The sequence below is a fragment of the Labrus mixtus genome, chromosome 22 (assembly GCF_963584025.1).
Source record: "Labrus mixtus chromosome 22, fLabMix1.1, whole genome shotgun sequence".
In the NCBI taxonomy this organism is placed as follows: domain Eukaryota; kingdom Metazoa; phylum Chordata; class Actinopteri; order Labriformes; family Labridae; genus Labrus; species Labrus mixtus.
In genome coordinates, this window is record NC_083633.1 from 13,416,525 (window position 1) to 13,432,474 (window position 15,950).

Sequence of the window (15,950 nt, forward strand, 5' to 3'; positions counted from 1 at the left end):
AGACAGTGATGGATGGCCAGGTGTGTGTATGTGTGTGTGTGTGTGAGTGTGTGTGTGATTATGTGTGTGTAGGAGCCCAGCATTCACATATCCAGTTCAGGAAACAAAACATGCATACTGTATGTGCACATTCACATGCAACCACCAGCAGACGGACTGTTAAATAAGCAATGCGTGCATCCATGACGGATGACAATATCAATTTTGCACTGAATCAAAAATTAACGCTGTTAAAAGTTCACAAATATTCAGGTGCAACACACACACAGACACACACACACACACACACACACACACACACACACACACACACACAGACACACACACACACACACACACACAAACTGACAAAAGCACACTAACTTGTTTGTGATGGCTCACTGTTTAATACCTGTCAACAACTTCCATATGAGCACATTTCCAGTTGAATAATCCCATCAGAAGAGATAAAGATTAATGATGTATTTATCATCCAATGACAAGAGTTCCATGCTGTGCATAACAGATCAGCTGCTAGATGTCAAAGGCAAATCCTATTTGATGAGATTACTGAACAGTAGGAAATATAATAACACTTCACTGCCAAGGAAATCAATGCTATAATCATGGACCATATCGTTCAGCACATTCTTTTGCAGACATTAAGAGAAACAGATACCACTTTGAGCCAAAAGTTAAAAAAAGAAAGAAAGAAGAGCTGTTTTGTTCAACACGCTTTTATTCATCATAACTGAAAGACATCCTCGTCAATCAGTCTGCAAATGATAGTCTTTATCAACAATGTATACTTTATGGCCAGTATGCCAGTCTTCTACACAGAGGAAACGCTTTTCCTGTAATTATACCTTATAGTCACCGTATATATGACTATTAAGGCCATCACTTGCCAGGTAGATATAGTAAAGAGAACCAGACATGTTGATACAAGACAGACAGATCACAGGAAAGGCAAGAGCTGACAGTGAAATCGAACCTAGAAAGAGTATGACTGATTGATTGGCTACTTCTTACTTTATCTTAATGTGGATAACATTTATTCTTCAACAAGCAGTAACTTTCAATTTGTACATATTTTTAGATTTCAGATTCAGTGCTAGCCATCTTTGTCTGCATGCTTCCCTCTCCTACTGATGGGTTTGGGCTGGGTCTGGGTGAAGGAGCAGGGCTGGATGCTGCAGGGGTCTTGCGTCCAGTAGGGATTGGTGGCAGGATGGGCAAAGCATTGGAACCAGGACGTCTGTCAGAAGACGGAGACACGACCAAATCCATCTGATCTGTGCCAGGAGGGAGGTCTTCAGCAGTTTGACCTGATGCAATAAGGTTATAAAAAATTGAACATATTTACTAAGTGATCACAACTATGAAAACACATAGACCAACATTTCTTTAAACTTTATACAGGCTGCTTGATTATCTTCAGATAGTTATGATTGTAAAAATATATAACGTGAATGACAAAAGAAAAATAAACAAGAATATATTGGAATGTGTTTAAACTTGTTAAAATGTCTTTTTTATACTGGCCTTTAGCAGATAAAACATGAAGTCTCCTTTTCTTTCTATACATAACAAAATGGGAAATAATAATAATAATAATAATAATAATAATAAATTATAATGACCTTTGGGTGTTTCCAAGGCTTGACCCAGGACAGAGATATCTAGTGGCTCCACTAGATTGGACAAGGCCCCAGCTGAACTGGGCACGGATCGTGCAGAACTAGCACGAGACTCGTCCGAGCTGCTCATGAAAGGAGAGAAAGAAAGGATGGAAGAGAAGACAAACAGATAGGTAAAAGGCAGGAAAAGGTTTATGCAGTAAGAGGTGCAATGTGTACAGAATAAAAAATGAAGGTTGTGAAAGGTACGTACGATCACGGTTAGAAAAATAAAGGAATTGAAAGAGTAAGGAGCTTTTGCAGAAAGAAAATGTGTCAGTTTTACAATCATACTGGAAGCATGGGAGCATGGGAGCTGATGATATGGATGGGTTTTTATTTGACCGGTATTGAGGAAGTAACATTAATTTGACACTGGATTTTGTTGTTGAATAAACTAACAGGTAAAGATAGTGGTCACTGCATTTATGCATGAACCCCCCCCCCCCCCCCCCCCCACAAGGCAATTGAAAGTGCTTCACACAAACAAAAAAACAAAAGACTATGCAACCATCTCATCAGACTGATACAAAAGGATCTTCTGTTACACTATATGAGACAGACACACACAAGTAAAGGCACATCCCTCTTAAGAGAACTGAAGACAGATGTCTGGAATCCTCTGTAGAAATACTGAATGGCTGAGTAATGCTAACATTACACACTGGGGGCATTTATGGCTCACACTGAGCTGACAGGACTTGTAGTGTTGGTGACACTTGCATTCTGAGAACATGAACCCAAAGGCAACCATTTCAACTTGACTGAACATGCACAGTATCTCTGCATGTATCTTAAGGATCATCTTCTGTTTAAGTCATTAAATTAATTTGAAGCTAATTTTTACAAGAGAGATAAAGCTGCCTGTGCTGTTGCGTGCAAGAGACGCACATAACATGTCAATGTCTGCCTAACTAATTGAATATATATTTGTGCAGAAAGCTTGTTCATTGATCTTAAGTGTACACACAGGGGAGTCAAATAGCAACAAAAGCTTTAAAATGACACAAAGGAGCGTGTGCATGTGTGTGTGTGTGATCTGTCCACGCTTGGCATGTACAAGTTGGACAAGCTCTATAGATTCAATATTCATTTTTGAAAACAAACCTGAACCACAAGATTAGTCCTCCAAAAGCTGTTTCCTAACCCTAAATCTTCAGCCTCACATTAATTATTCTAAAAGCAAAATACCTCTCCTGGATAATCTAATCTCATCATTGATTACAATGCCATTACTCTGGATTTATAAACCATATAGACTTTGTTTTAGTGAGTGTGTATATGTCTGTTTTCTTACCTGCTGTCTTCACTCACACGGGTACCAGGATCCTGATTCTGGGATTGTGATGGTGCTGTTTGAGCAGAACTGAAAATTAAAAACAACAAATTCAAGCATTCATTCAGATGTGTTGTAATAATGACTGGAGTATGGTTTGTTTTAGAAGAGAGACACTGCACAAGCACTTCTTATTAACAAACAGTTAAGAATCAAATTATTTGGGCACCTGCCACTTCACCCTCAAGGTCAACAACAACCCAAAATAAACCATCAAAAGGCAGTTAGGACAAAAGCACCAATTAAACCTATTTGGCCTATCAGAGAGTATCTACTTGAAATCAAGCCTTGGAGTGCAGTGGAGTGTGTGCTACTTATAACAAACCTTTTGAAGAGCTGGCTGTAGACCCCTGGACTCTTCCCCACTATAGCCTCTCTCACCAGCTGCTCTCGCCTTGCGATGGAGGCTAGCTCCTGCAAAAGAGGGAGACAAAGAGAAGGACAAATGGGAGGAAGTGGGAAGGTGAGTGAAAGGAGAAGTAAACAGGATTAAAGGTAGAAACAAGAGAGGGAAATTGATTTGGAGAGTGATTGAGGAGATGTGGGGAAAAGAAGGAAAGCGAGCACATTGTTAGAAGATTTAGGATTATTTCCCCCAAAATGTTTACAGTCTGCATGTGTATTTTATACCCTTTAGAGGCTTCATTAACAATACAAAATAAAGACATCCTGTAACTCACTGCCGGGCTCTTCTGTGGGCTGAGCTCTGCCTGGATCTTGGTGAAATAGTTCCTGTAGGACAAATGTGATGGATCAAGAGCCATGGCTGAGTGTGGTGTAGACCTTGACAGGGGTGAAAGTAGCTTTTCCTCTGGCTCGTGACCTGAGAGAGGAGGACAAAGTTCCTGCATATGAATACGTGTAACACTGTATCATATGGTTGCAGCATTTTAAAAAAATGAAATACAGAGAGTATGCTAATGTAGAAAACAGATTAATTTTTTTTTATAATTGAAGATGCTAAAAAAAAATCTAATTTATGCCTTTTTTTAAAAGGAGCAATCCAGCTAATGAGTACTGCAACTCCATAAAAGATTATAAAAAGACTGGTTAAAATTATTAAGTAATGTCCCAGAAGTTAGTTGGTCAGACTTAAACCCCTATTGTGTAGTTTCCTACCACTAAGTCTATCAATCAAAGCTAAACAATAAAATAGAGTGCAGGGTGTGCAAGACGTATTTTACTGCATTTTACACCCCGTCTGTGTTCACAAAATTTGAGTCTACTCATGATGATCAAGCAAACAAATCAATACACACCCACTGAGGTGTTGTCAGGAGATGCTCTGTTTTCCCCATCATCCAGCTCCTCTAGCAACAGGTACTCCTTCACAATCTGCTTCAGGGACTGAAAGGCTTCTTCACAGTCATCTTCTCATATCCAAGTGCACACACACACACACAGACACACAGCCCCCCAACAAAAGAGAATCTGGTTGTGAACAGAGCCAATGCGTCTCCCATCAAACAGTAATGAATCAAAGATATGGGTATGACGACCTTAGTGTAATGATGTGCTAGCTAGCAGTGCATAAAAGTGATGAGGTTCTGCACTCCCTGTATGTTCATCTCATTAAGGAAACAGCCAACATGTCTGAGGGCTTTCATGAGGGAATGATAAACAGAGCTATTCTGTGGCTACGTGCCCTTAATACATGTGGTAATTGGATTGAAAGTGTAGTGTATGGATTTTAGAGAAGTGTGTTAATCTATCTGAGGCTATACCAATGACACTTGCGCTAAGACAGGGTATGGAAGGGTATTTCTCACTCAGTGAGGCACTACGATTACAAACTGCCTTTGAACACAGCAAAGACTTTCCCATTCTTTCATCTTAACATCATATCTAAAAGTTGAATAAGTACAAAGTAAAAATGTCCCCCATGGGAAGAATTTAAGTGTTTTATTTGCTCATGATATATTTGTGTTAGAAATGAATTGTGAATATTTATAATTACACTTACTGACTAATAGTAGGATTGATCTGATTAGCCACAATACAACACTAAATTACTATTATTATCCTCTGTAGTGAACACTTAAATTAAGAAGTACAACATCAAAAACATGAATGAAAACATTCCACTTCATAACAACAAACACTTCAGACACTACATGCTTCCCGGCCTTACCACTGGGGATAACATTGTCGAAGAATCCAGGCCTTTGCCTGTTGGTATTGGCATAGAGCTCTATACGTGACACAGCCATATCAATCTGTGCTTGGGTATAAAGATCACGGCTTTTAAGCTGGTCCATGTATTTCTCCACCTTGGTGGGTATGAGCAGGATGTATCGAGGCTCGAAGCAGCTTTTCTTCAGACTGAACACCCCCTATAATAATAAACAAACAGTTTACAATTGTGTTACAATGAGAGTTGTGTGTTTGTCTATTTCAACTTTGAATTGTCTCTGAAGTGATCCATACTGTGCAGCAGAGACTTTGAGATGATAATGATTATCCTCAAATCCTCTGGTAGCACAGTCCCCCACACAGACTAGTACAGGCAATTTAGGAATCCATAACGTGTGATATGGATAGTGACTATCCTGAAATACGGAGACGTTTCTTTGTGGCTTTCATTCCAATAAAACGCACGGTTAGTGCAGAGGAAGAAACTTCAATCTCAGTCCCATGGGTTGGATGGAAATGGTTTGCAATACCTCAGTGTCAATCTAATCAAAACAAAACAGATATTGTCTTCAGCTGCCGCATGTGTCGGTTTAAAAACAAAAAAAATATTATTTCCTGGGTTGTTCAGAAATAACCAGGAAAGCAAAAAATGCTTCTTTTCACAGGAGATATATGTACATCAAGAATATCTAAGCTATTTGGGCTAAGAAAATGGTTGTTAGAATAGAGCTCAAATGAGTAGGACTTAAGATACTAGATGATCTGTTCAGGTCATCCGAAACAGTCATTATACTCTTATGGTGCTTTAGAAACTGTATCTAATGGACAGTAACATTTAGTTTAGAGTGTTGAACATAATAAATAAAAGTATTTCCTGTTGCTGACGGCTTCACATCTCTACTCTTTGTCAGTCAACTAGCTTTAATAATCACAATTGGTATTGGCCTGCTTAATATTCTCCCAGAGAAATGTTTTCCACACTCACCTCTAGCTCCATATGCACACAGCAGGCGAGTCCTTCTCTGGCTACATCCTCTATGGCGTCTCTGGTCAGACCATACCTGTGACCCCCGTGCTGCATGGTCTGGATAAACTTACCCTAAAAGTGAATATTCAGTTATAAGGGGAAGAATGAGAAAACGTTTTAGTGTGTTGTTTCATTGCCTCCTAGTTATCATGTCACTTCAGTTACGAGCAGCAGTTATCTTCAAAAGGGGACATACGACTTAACGTATAAATAAAGCCCTAGCATGTTCTGACATGATTAACAGGCTCAGGTATATGCCCACCTGTGAACTCAACTTTTGACCTCATGGTTAGTACAACAAAATTGTCTCTCTCTGTAACCTGTCACACATGAACCCTGACCTTTTGTTTACTGCCTTAGGGGCTGTTTCATTGGTACAATATAATTTACAACCCTGAAAAGGCTCATGGCAAAATCACTCAGTGACCTAACTGTAAAAAGTAATTCTTGATCATTGGTTAGTTTGTTAGGTGTCAAATAATAAAAGGTTCTAATCAGACAAAAACGTTGTGCTGCATTCATTCTATTACTTCAGTTGAGTAGCTGTTGTTTTGCTCTGTATTGTTTTAGTGAAGCCTGTGTTGACTATATTACTGATGTTTTCTACATTTAAAATCATTTCCTGGCATGTCAAGTAAACTGCCATAATTGGAGCCAATGGGATTAAATTGTGTGCTAACAAAAGATATTTCTTGGCTCCATTTTGTTACGTTTTTGCAGAAAAATAGACTCAACTCTTTTCTCTCTGCCTTTCACAACTACATATAATCAAAAAGACAACTGCAAAATAATAATTAAGAGAGAACTCATAAGGTCAAAAGGGAATTGAATCTCCCTTGAATGTTTTTGTGTTATCCCTGAACAATAGGTGAAATAGGTTGCTGGTGGCATTTAAACACTCAACTGCAAGCACAATACTTGTGAGGCATTACTATTAAAGCTCGATGCTATTTAGACAAAATTGCACAGCAGGTGTTCCTTATGTTTACAACACACTAAGGAGTATAATAAGTACCAAGGACTGCTGATTGGGGTTCATTTTGAATAGCTACCACAAGTGGGTTTGAGAGGTTATGATTGCATAGTTACTGAAAATCACATCTGAGGAACAAGGGAGTGAAGAAGAAGAAAAAGAAGAAGAAAAAGAAGAAGAAGAAGAAGAAGAAGAAGAAGAAGAAGAAGAGTGCATCAGAAAAGGTGGAAAAAAACAGCTAATAACTATAAACAGAAGAAAAAGGGTTAAGGAAAGGAATGGAAAAATCAAGACAAAAGAGGGATCGTCTGTAATGTAAACCTGACCACTTCCTCTGTTGGAGTAGACAAAAGGCATAAATTCTAGGATCAAAGCGTCGCCCTGAATAAATCACTACATGACCTGGACCTCAATCTATCATCCCTCCCCTTTCTTTCATAACAGGCAGTTTGACAGGAGAGACAAGATGGAAAACAAATGTGTCCAAGGCCTCCGACCTCAGCATCCATTTTTCTGACTTTAGGAAACTGTAGGTCCATTTTTGTCTTCTTATATTCAAAGCATGTGAGCGCAACCCTTTTGTAATGAATTAATTTGCTGTTGATGAACACAAATAAAAAGTGATCATGCTGACTGTCTATGGAAAGATCTATTTCATGGTATTTGGCCAAAGGATGCTTGATAACGTTAAAGCCCATCTGCTCTCGACTCCTTGTCAGTTGTCATCCAATACATTTTAATTAATGTAGCCATTACACCTGATCAAAAAAATGCTCCATTCCCTTTTATCTGAAATCTCATCCATTGTAAGTAGAATTAATCCATCTTAATAAAGAGTATTATCTCTACTACCCAATGCATTACTGACAGTGTGTAAATTTGATCTTTGCATTAAGGATAACTCTAAAAGTATCTAAAACCCAGTCTAGATTCAATTAACAAGTATTAATCTCTTTGCATATCTTGTGACGGCGACAGCATATAATCATTGACAAAAAAAGTTATAGGCATGCTAATAAGCTAACTTACCATGTGTATCATGTTCTGAAAATCTTCCTCACTGAAAAAATGGTAATCAATTCCATTCTCCTCTCCAAAGTAGGGCCTCCTTGTGGTGTGACAGGTTCTGTGGAAACACACACACACACACACACACACGCACACATCAAAATAACAAACACAGATAATGAAAAGGTCAGTCTGAAGAGTTCAACTAACATACAAAGCCTTTAAATTTATGAGCTCTATGTATGTGGATAATCTCAGCCCTACAACCACTAAAATGGATCAGTAGGGAAGTTATGAGCTGGGACTAAATCCCTTGCTTTCTGGAAAATTCCAGACATTAAAACCATCCACCAGTTAGGAGCCAGGGATATGTTATTACCTATAGCTGAAGATTTTACTGCTGCAAAATGTAGCCCCCAGTATTTCCTAAAACCATACTCAAATACCGCATGCACTGTATGTAGCAAGAAGAATTGGTCAGTAAAACTGTTCCTCATCTTAATGAAGAGATCCTCTTGTGCCTGGACTACATTAAGGAAGGGAAACAATGTGAAATCCCTTTTCCATTTATTAATGTATCCCGAAGCTAAGCCAAAGCTAATATGAAGCTTCAGCAGTCTGAGTTTGACAAACTGAATGGGTACCTTCCAGAGTTTCCTTCCCGACAAGCAGCGGAGTGATAACTCCCGTTGGCAGGATGACCAGGACAAACACCAGCAATAACTCCACACATGACAACCAAACAAGACAAGGACTACAACAACTTGCTTTGGCAAACTCAGACAGCTGAAGCCTCATATGGGTTTTGGCTGCACTGAAGAAATGGTTTTGGCAAGGAAAAAAGTAGTGTTAATTTTCCTCCCTCATTTATGACACAAGGGACAGCTTGTAAAACAATGTGGACAAGAGGAACGATTACAACAACCAATAATCATAATGAGTGACAGGGATGTGAGTAAAGTACAAGATAGACTTAAAAATATATGATTTAATCTTATTCTTTATTGTATTCAGGCAAAGATTGTTTCTATTTTCCATAAATGAAAATCAACAGTTTTAAGGTTCCTAGTGCAATCAAAACCCAAATTCAGTTCAGCAGGATAAACTTTTTATTTGAAATCTTTGACCTCCAATGTAGGAAGTAAAGATACTAAAGTGAAAACTGATACATAAACTATTTCACTTGCCCTGTAATTTGAAATAGTGTTTTGACAGCATATGTATTTTGGAAGTTTTACTTTCTGAATAACCATAACTTGTCTGACATCGTATTAACACAGTTATATATGATAAATTATTTCAGCATTACGCTATTTTGTGATACATATTTAAAGTTGAATTGACTGAATTTAGTCATTTATTTCAAGCATTGTGAAAGTTTTATGAGATGACACTTCCTAGGCATATGAAATGACAAGTGCTATGTGTAAGGAAAACATTTGAGACTGACCCATAGGCAAAGTATTCGCTGAACTCCTGGCACAGTCTGTGGGCAAGCTCTCTCTTCCCACAGCCTTGAGGACCAGTCAGAACCAGCATGGGGTATGGGGAGTCTACACTGGGCAAAGTGCTGCTTGGAGATGCACACATAAACACAAATAGGTTTCTGACACACTTAGACTTTACATAAATTATCTCAGACCAAACATAAACAGGACTTATTATGAAACATGAAGCAACTGCAGAAAGTTCCCCAGTATTGAAAGGCACTCCTACAGTCAATATAAACAAGCCCTTGAAGGTGCTGAGAAGAGCCACAACGCACAGCGGAGAACAGAACATTGAATGCAGCTGCAGTATTTCATTTGCTGATGATTAATGTGTCCAATAAAAGGCTGATGCATGAACTGATTTGTATCTTTCAGTGGCAGATAATACAAGTGTACAGAGACAGATGAAATGCTGTTGATCAAAAAAATACAACAGTCTTGATGGTTGATTTTACACGATTTGTATAATATGATCACCAAAATCTGTGATTGATAAGCTTCAGAATGAATTGCACACTTCCTACACAATGCTTACATTCATCTTTGCAAGTGCTTACATCAAATATAGAATTCAGGACTTGTAATAGAGTATTTTCACCCTGTGGTGCTAATGCTGTTATTTAAAGGAAAGCTACAACACAGGCTTTTTCTATGACTTAACATGATTGGTTCTCAATTTCATGTTCTGCAGTGAAAATGTTATTTAGTATTGTCTTCTTAGAGCGAAATGAACTGTAGAGTGGTGTACAGCATGATTGTACTTTTAGTATTCCTTAGGTTTACATTGAAAGGGATAATTATCTAATTTTCAGCTTTAAATGAAGAAGAAAGCCAGAGTACATGCACCAACCTGTCATAGAGCACCTGAGGCTGCATCAGCTGATACACCAGGTGGATCATGTGGTCTCTGGCTGCCACCACGTCCAAAGGAGGGTCATACTTGTTTACTGATGACACCTGGGATTTAATGTGGGATTTTATGTGTCATATAGTGCTCGCAATCCTACGTCCAGGGGAAACATTTCATCAGAATTAGGTAATTCTAGGGGTGCTGGATAGCCTAGCAGTTATGTCATGCACCTCATGTACAGAGGCTACAGTCCTCGTTGCAGCGGCCGTGGGTTCGTATTCAACCTCAGCCCTTTGCTGCTTGTCGGCCCCCCTTTCTTCTCTAAACATTTCCTGTCTCTCTTAAGCAGACAAATCCAATAAAGGCAAAAATTGCCCAATATATATATTTTTTTTTAAATACGAGTTCTAGCTCTGTATGTAGTCTACTGATGAATCAATATGTGGTGTTTAGACATGTCTTTGTTGTATTATTGAAACATTACTCTAAACCAAAAGTAATAATTATCATGCTAATTGTTACCTTTTCTTCAACTGTGACTTTCATTTGGTCCAGCACAGTCAGATGTTGAAGGAGGAAGACGACCGCTAGTCTATAACCTGGTTGCTCCTGCACAAAGAAATTAAAATGAATTGTATTACAAAAACATAATGATGAGTAATCACAAACAATATCCTGAGTTTAATGAATTTGTCTCTGCAAATTTGATAAATGTTATCAAAGTAGACCATGACCAGCTCAAAGTATGTTTACCTGAACAGGGTTTCCCTGCAGGTTGAGTTCCCTCAGGAGGAAAAGGTCATGAATGTGTTTGCACTCCTGGATTTCACTAATCTGAAACAAAAATTGAATTACATGAATAAGCTTAAACACATGAATAGTTAGGATGGCAGATTTATGTGGTTAACTAGTTCTTCCTGAGGGTTGTTTCAGATCAATACCAGATTTTTCTCCAGATTGATTGAGCCAAGCAGGTGGAGATTCTGGAGGCCAGACAGACTGGTGATACAGTTCATAGACAGGTCAAGAACCTGCAGACTCTTCAGACTCTCAAACCCTTCTATCCTCTCCAGCTGGTTTCCCCTCTGGACACAGACAAGATAGAGGGCACTTTTGAAGAGACAAGTACGTGATTTCATGAATATGCATGCATACATAGGGGGCTTTAAACCAACACATCCACTTAACATACAGTCAATGATTCCCACTAATAAATATTGAGGACATGCCATGGTCGCTCTGCAGGGTGCCTGATCTTTTTTTCCCTTTAGTGCTGGGTTGAGTGGCAGCTCTGCCTTTCTCTGCTTAATCCTGACAGTTGAGGACTGACAGCCAAACAGCTGGTGAGGTACTAGCACAGCACGCTAACCAACTAAAGAACCAGATCTGGGTACTCCTCTCTTGTCAGGGTCCCCAGCCTGCATCTCAGTCAATTCCTCTGACTAAAGTTGTTGTTATCTATCCGTCTGGCCACACCTCAGCCTGCTCTTGCCAAGCATGTTGCCTGGCAGAGGGCTGCTGTCAGCAGGGGCGGGTGACTGAGCTGGTCCCCTGAAGCTCCAGGTCGATGCTGTGATGGGCTGTGAAACAGCCTGGCTGACAGGGCTGTGCTGTTTAGGGAGGTAGCATGTGTGGAAGAGGGGTCAGGGACGGAATGAGATGGATGTTGGATGGATAAGGTATGTGTGAGTGTCTGTATGGGTGTGTGCATGTTCTGAAATTGGTCCAGGCTCACTCAAACACCAGCAGCTGGTCCCAAAGCAAAGCTACAGACAGGGGCAGACACAGCCAGACCGATGGCTGCTGACAATGAGAAAACATTGATAAAGGACAGAATACGCATGTGCACACACACACACACACATACACAGAAAGAGAGAGAGAGCGATAAAGCCTGCTGTTGGACCATATGGTGATTCTCGAACAGGGGGCCAAGGTTTTACTGATTGTAAAAATGCAGCCAAAAAACAGAGACATAAAGAGAAAGACAGAAGGGAGTGAGACAAACTGAAATAGGTGACATTTATTATTTAAGAGGTATAAAGAATGGACAGGGAAAAATCTCAGCTCAAGTGAAGCCAAAAGATTTAGAGCTCCCCCTTCTGACTGGCTGCAGTATAGGTCATAAACCCTGCCTCTTCTATGTTAACAGATGGGACATGGTCAAAGTATAAAATCAGAATACACCTCAAACAACCTCTCTAAAACCTGATTTGTATCTTAATAGTTCGTTTTCATCATGCCGATTTGTGTTCAAATCATCTTTTTTTCTGAGAAGTTTCTTTTTAATGAGTTATTTGATGCTTTAAAAAGGTATAAAATGCCATAATTGACAGCTTTGTCGATGAATGCAGCTCTCATTGTACTGTGTGCACTGGATAAGATGTGTAGACGAGAAACGTTGAGAGGAAACCTAACGAACACAAACACAAGAGTCTTTGAACTTCGATAACTGTGAATGTCTGCTACAAACTGACACAAGACTCTGTTCTGCTGTGAGCTGTGCTGAACTGAGGGATCTTTGACCTTTAAACACATCTAAATTAAATGTGTGTTTTCATGACTGGAAGCTACCGGCTCTTGCAGTCGATCCCTACAGACTCTGGCTTCAAATGCGCATGATGTCAGCACCCTTATTTGGGCTTCATCTTTGTACAACGGGAGGAGGTTAAGGCGCATAGTCTATCTTCTCAGTCTATGGTTTCGATAAAAGGCAACCAGGGAGATACACAACTTGCACCAAAGCAGCCAAGCAATGTGAAAGAAAGACAAATTATATTTTTGTTTTGATGTCCTTGAGTGAACTTTGTTTAGAGCTGGACTTACCAAGCAAAGGTGTGTGAGAGGCAGAGCTTCCAGTCCACTGATCCTTGAGATCTTGTTGTGCGCCAGGCTAAGATGGGTGAGCTGGCAACATTGCTCCAGACCAAATATCTCACTAAGACAGTTGTCTGATTTCGGGCATGTTAAGAATAATAGAGAAGAAAAAAACTGCAATAGAACGTGATGTGTTTTCATATAAAAGTCAAAACAGAGACTTTAGGGTTTGGTTTGGGAGAAAATATTTGTTATGTACTATGTAGTACCTTACAGAGAGACAGGCAAATACATAAAAGGTGTGTATTTGTAGGTGTATGTGCTGCTGGATGAATACAGATGTCTTTAAGTAAGGATACAGTCCAGATCCAGTTTAGTAAGAGATGAGTAGGCTGACAAATCTTTCAGTTTTGTCAGACGGTTGTGGGAAAAATTTACTTCCTAAAAACAGAAGCACACTATTACCAAAAGTCGTCAAAGTCTGAAGAAAAACTTTGAGTTAATCCATAGAGTACATGAAAGAATTTGCAATTTGCTGAAGTTCACTGTCATTCAAGGGCAGTTAATGCCGTGTAAGCACATTGAAAGTACTACAGATGGGCAATGGAAATCCAGGGCATTTCTTGAGGGAATAGCAAGAGAGATTGGGGCTCACGCCAACAATCAAATGTGCTCTTGTTCTGTCAGCTCAATGTCCTGTTTTACCTTAAGATTCTTGGGTGGCTGGAATCCAAAGAAGTTGGAGATTTCATTATGAGAAATATCCAGGATGACAAGGTAGGGCATGTGGCTCACACAGGATAAATCTAGCCATTGAGAAAAGATACAGAAATTAAATAAGAAAAACAGCAATGGAAGTAATAGGATATTGCGGATAATTGTGTCTGATTACCTCTCGCTATATCCTTTACTAAAATTGCCACAGGCTCAAACAAAAAAACAGATCTGTAATAGATGTAAAGATGCTTATAACAAGCAAAAAATTCACCTTTGATTTTGTTGTGCGGCAGTTCCAGCTTTTGGAGATAGATGTAGTTGCATAAAATGGAGATGTCACTGAGATTTTGACTCTAAAATACAGAAAAATACAAACTTTGCTGAACAAAAGTTGCCTCGGGAATTGACTGAAAAGTTAACTGGTGCCATAATGAAAACATGACACTATGTGAAGTTAACTTGTTTGTCAGGCAATTGCTTTGTCTTTATAAATCAGACATTCTTGAAAGCCACACAGTACATAAAATAAAAGAAGGGAAAAGTATCTTACAGGCAGAGAGAGGTGGTGGTATGAGTGCTGCAGCCCAGTGCTGAAGCGGCCAAGGTTGGAGACACAGCTGGAGACCATCTCGGCAGTTAAAACACCATCCTTCTGTAAAAAATAAAATATATTAAATTATATATTTTAGTATACCATTTCGTGCTAGCCCAGCACTAGTTGAATTTATAGAAATGAAGCATAAGCATCCCTGCTGCCATTAAAAGCATGAAACTAGTGATTACAGCTCCTGTCCCCAAAAGCACACATGCAAATTCATGCAACACACAACGCCAAAGATGCATGCACATCGCTCTAGTTGCTCTCAATGCTGATATCTTTAATAGCAACAAATCAACTATTTGACCTTGCTGTGTTGTTTTATTTCCAAAGACCTCTGGTGCAAAGTTATCTGCTTTACCTGTTGCATAACAGAACAAACATGGAGGTTTACTCAAACGTCTCCAATCATTTGACGTCAATCTGAACCTTTTTAAGTCCACTGGTACCAAGACCACATTTATAGACCTAGTTTTTTTGTTGTTGTTTTTTTTCACAATAAAAGTTCTATAATGAAACAACATTGACACTAAAAGAAAAGGTTAGTTTAAAAATAAATTGCAGCTTAAACAGTTTATGTGGATAGAGTGTGCTACTCCTTACCTCCATCCCGCTGTTTGCTTCTTCACAAATTGGAGCCTCAACAGAGACAGCGTCATTGAGGAACCCTGGGGGGCTGCAGCTAGGCGACGGTGTGAAAAACTGTTCACTAGTCGTGTCTTTCATTATTTCATAGTGAAAACTTGCAAATGCGAGACCACAGATCGACCAAAAGAGTGACACAAATAGGGAATTTGTGTTAATAAGTCAGCATATCCGAGTTCAAGCTACAGGGTAAAGTTATCTTGACAGGAGAAGGGAACACCGTCGTCGCTAAGCAACGCCGTGACAAGTGAGAGGTGAAACGGATTATGGGAAATGTAGTGTACTCTCTCCCAAACTAACTGTCGCATCCATTGATTGACAGTATCCACAGGTGTTAACGGGAAAAGGGGGGGAAGCAAAGCTGATCCAAATTCTAGTATAGCTATACGAAAAGCCTTTCCTTAGGAGAGTGAGACAATAAAGGAGCAACCAAAATCCAATGTAAAGACACATTTAAGGGATTTAGCTAAATTGTATTCTGACATCAGGTGTTCATAACAGTAAACACAAAAAAACACATTGTGCCTCAAAGAGTCGAAATAGACATGGAATTATGCCAACGACAGCAGAGCTTTAAGGCGGTATGTTGTCTGCGTTTACTATTCAGATGTAGCACTTCATGCTTCAAACCACATCTCACCTGTCAGGTGAAGTAAATCCTAGTGTTGGTTTTGGATCCCATGTAAGGTTCTCCGGTG

General features: G+C 39.3%; 1 protein-coding gene across 3 annotated transcripts; it reads right to left on the reverse strand.

Annotated features, from left to right (window-relative positions):
* Positions 1–700: 700 nt before the first annotated feature.
* On the reverse strand, positions 701–15,482 carry lrguk (leucine-rich repeats and guanylate kinase domain containing). Of its 3 annotated transcripts, XM_061030143.1 has the most exons (21): positions 15,211–15,482; positions 14,915–14,968; positions 14,560–14,661; positions 14,281–14,362; positions 13,998–14,098; positions 13,652–13,733; positions 13,302–13,426; positions 11,417–11,560; positions 11,229–11,309; positions 10,998–11,084; positions 10,476–10,582; positions 9,586–9,705; positions 8,157–8,253; positions 6,113–6,226; positions 5,126–5,327; positions 4,254–4,364; positions 3,675–3,817; positions 3,320–3,408; positions 2,956–3,024; positions 1,623–1,741; positions 701–1,307 (listed from the first exon to the last, which is right to left on the reverse strand). In XM_061030143.1, the coding sequence occupies exons 1-21, from the start codon at positions 15,331–15,333 to the stop codon at positions 1,075–1,077; spliced, it is 2,385 nt and encodes a 794-aa protein (XP_060886126.1). In that variant the 5' UTR covers positions 15,334–15,482; the 3' UTR covers positions 701–1,074. The 3 variants fall into 3 exon arrangements, 1 of the variants encoding a protein (XP_060886126.1); XR_009666048.1 differs by having other exon boundaries at positions 1,623–1,744; positions 2,956–3,408; XR_009666049.1 differs by lacking the exon at positions 14,915–14,968 and having other exon boundaries at positions 2,956–3,408; positions 15,211–15,481.
* Positions 15,483–15,950: the final 468 nt, after the last annotated feature.

What these genes read in the sequence shown, in the direction of transcription:
- lrguk (XM_061030143.1), bottom strand. Translation starts at nt 15,333, where the DNA reads ATGAAAGACACGACTAGTGAACAGTTTTTCACACCGTCGCCTAGCTGC. An exon ending in ACCACCACCTCTCTCTGCCT is followed by an intron (nt 14,363 to 14,559) that starts GTAAGATACTTT and finishes TCTGTATTTTAG; the next exon opens with AGTCAAAATCTCAGTGACAT. An exon ending in CGACAATGTTATCCCCAGTG is followed by an intron (nt 4,365 to 5,125) that starts GTAAGGCCGGGA and finishes GGATATGAGAAG; the next exon opens with ATGACTGTGAAGAAGCCTTT.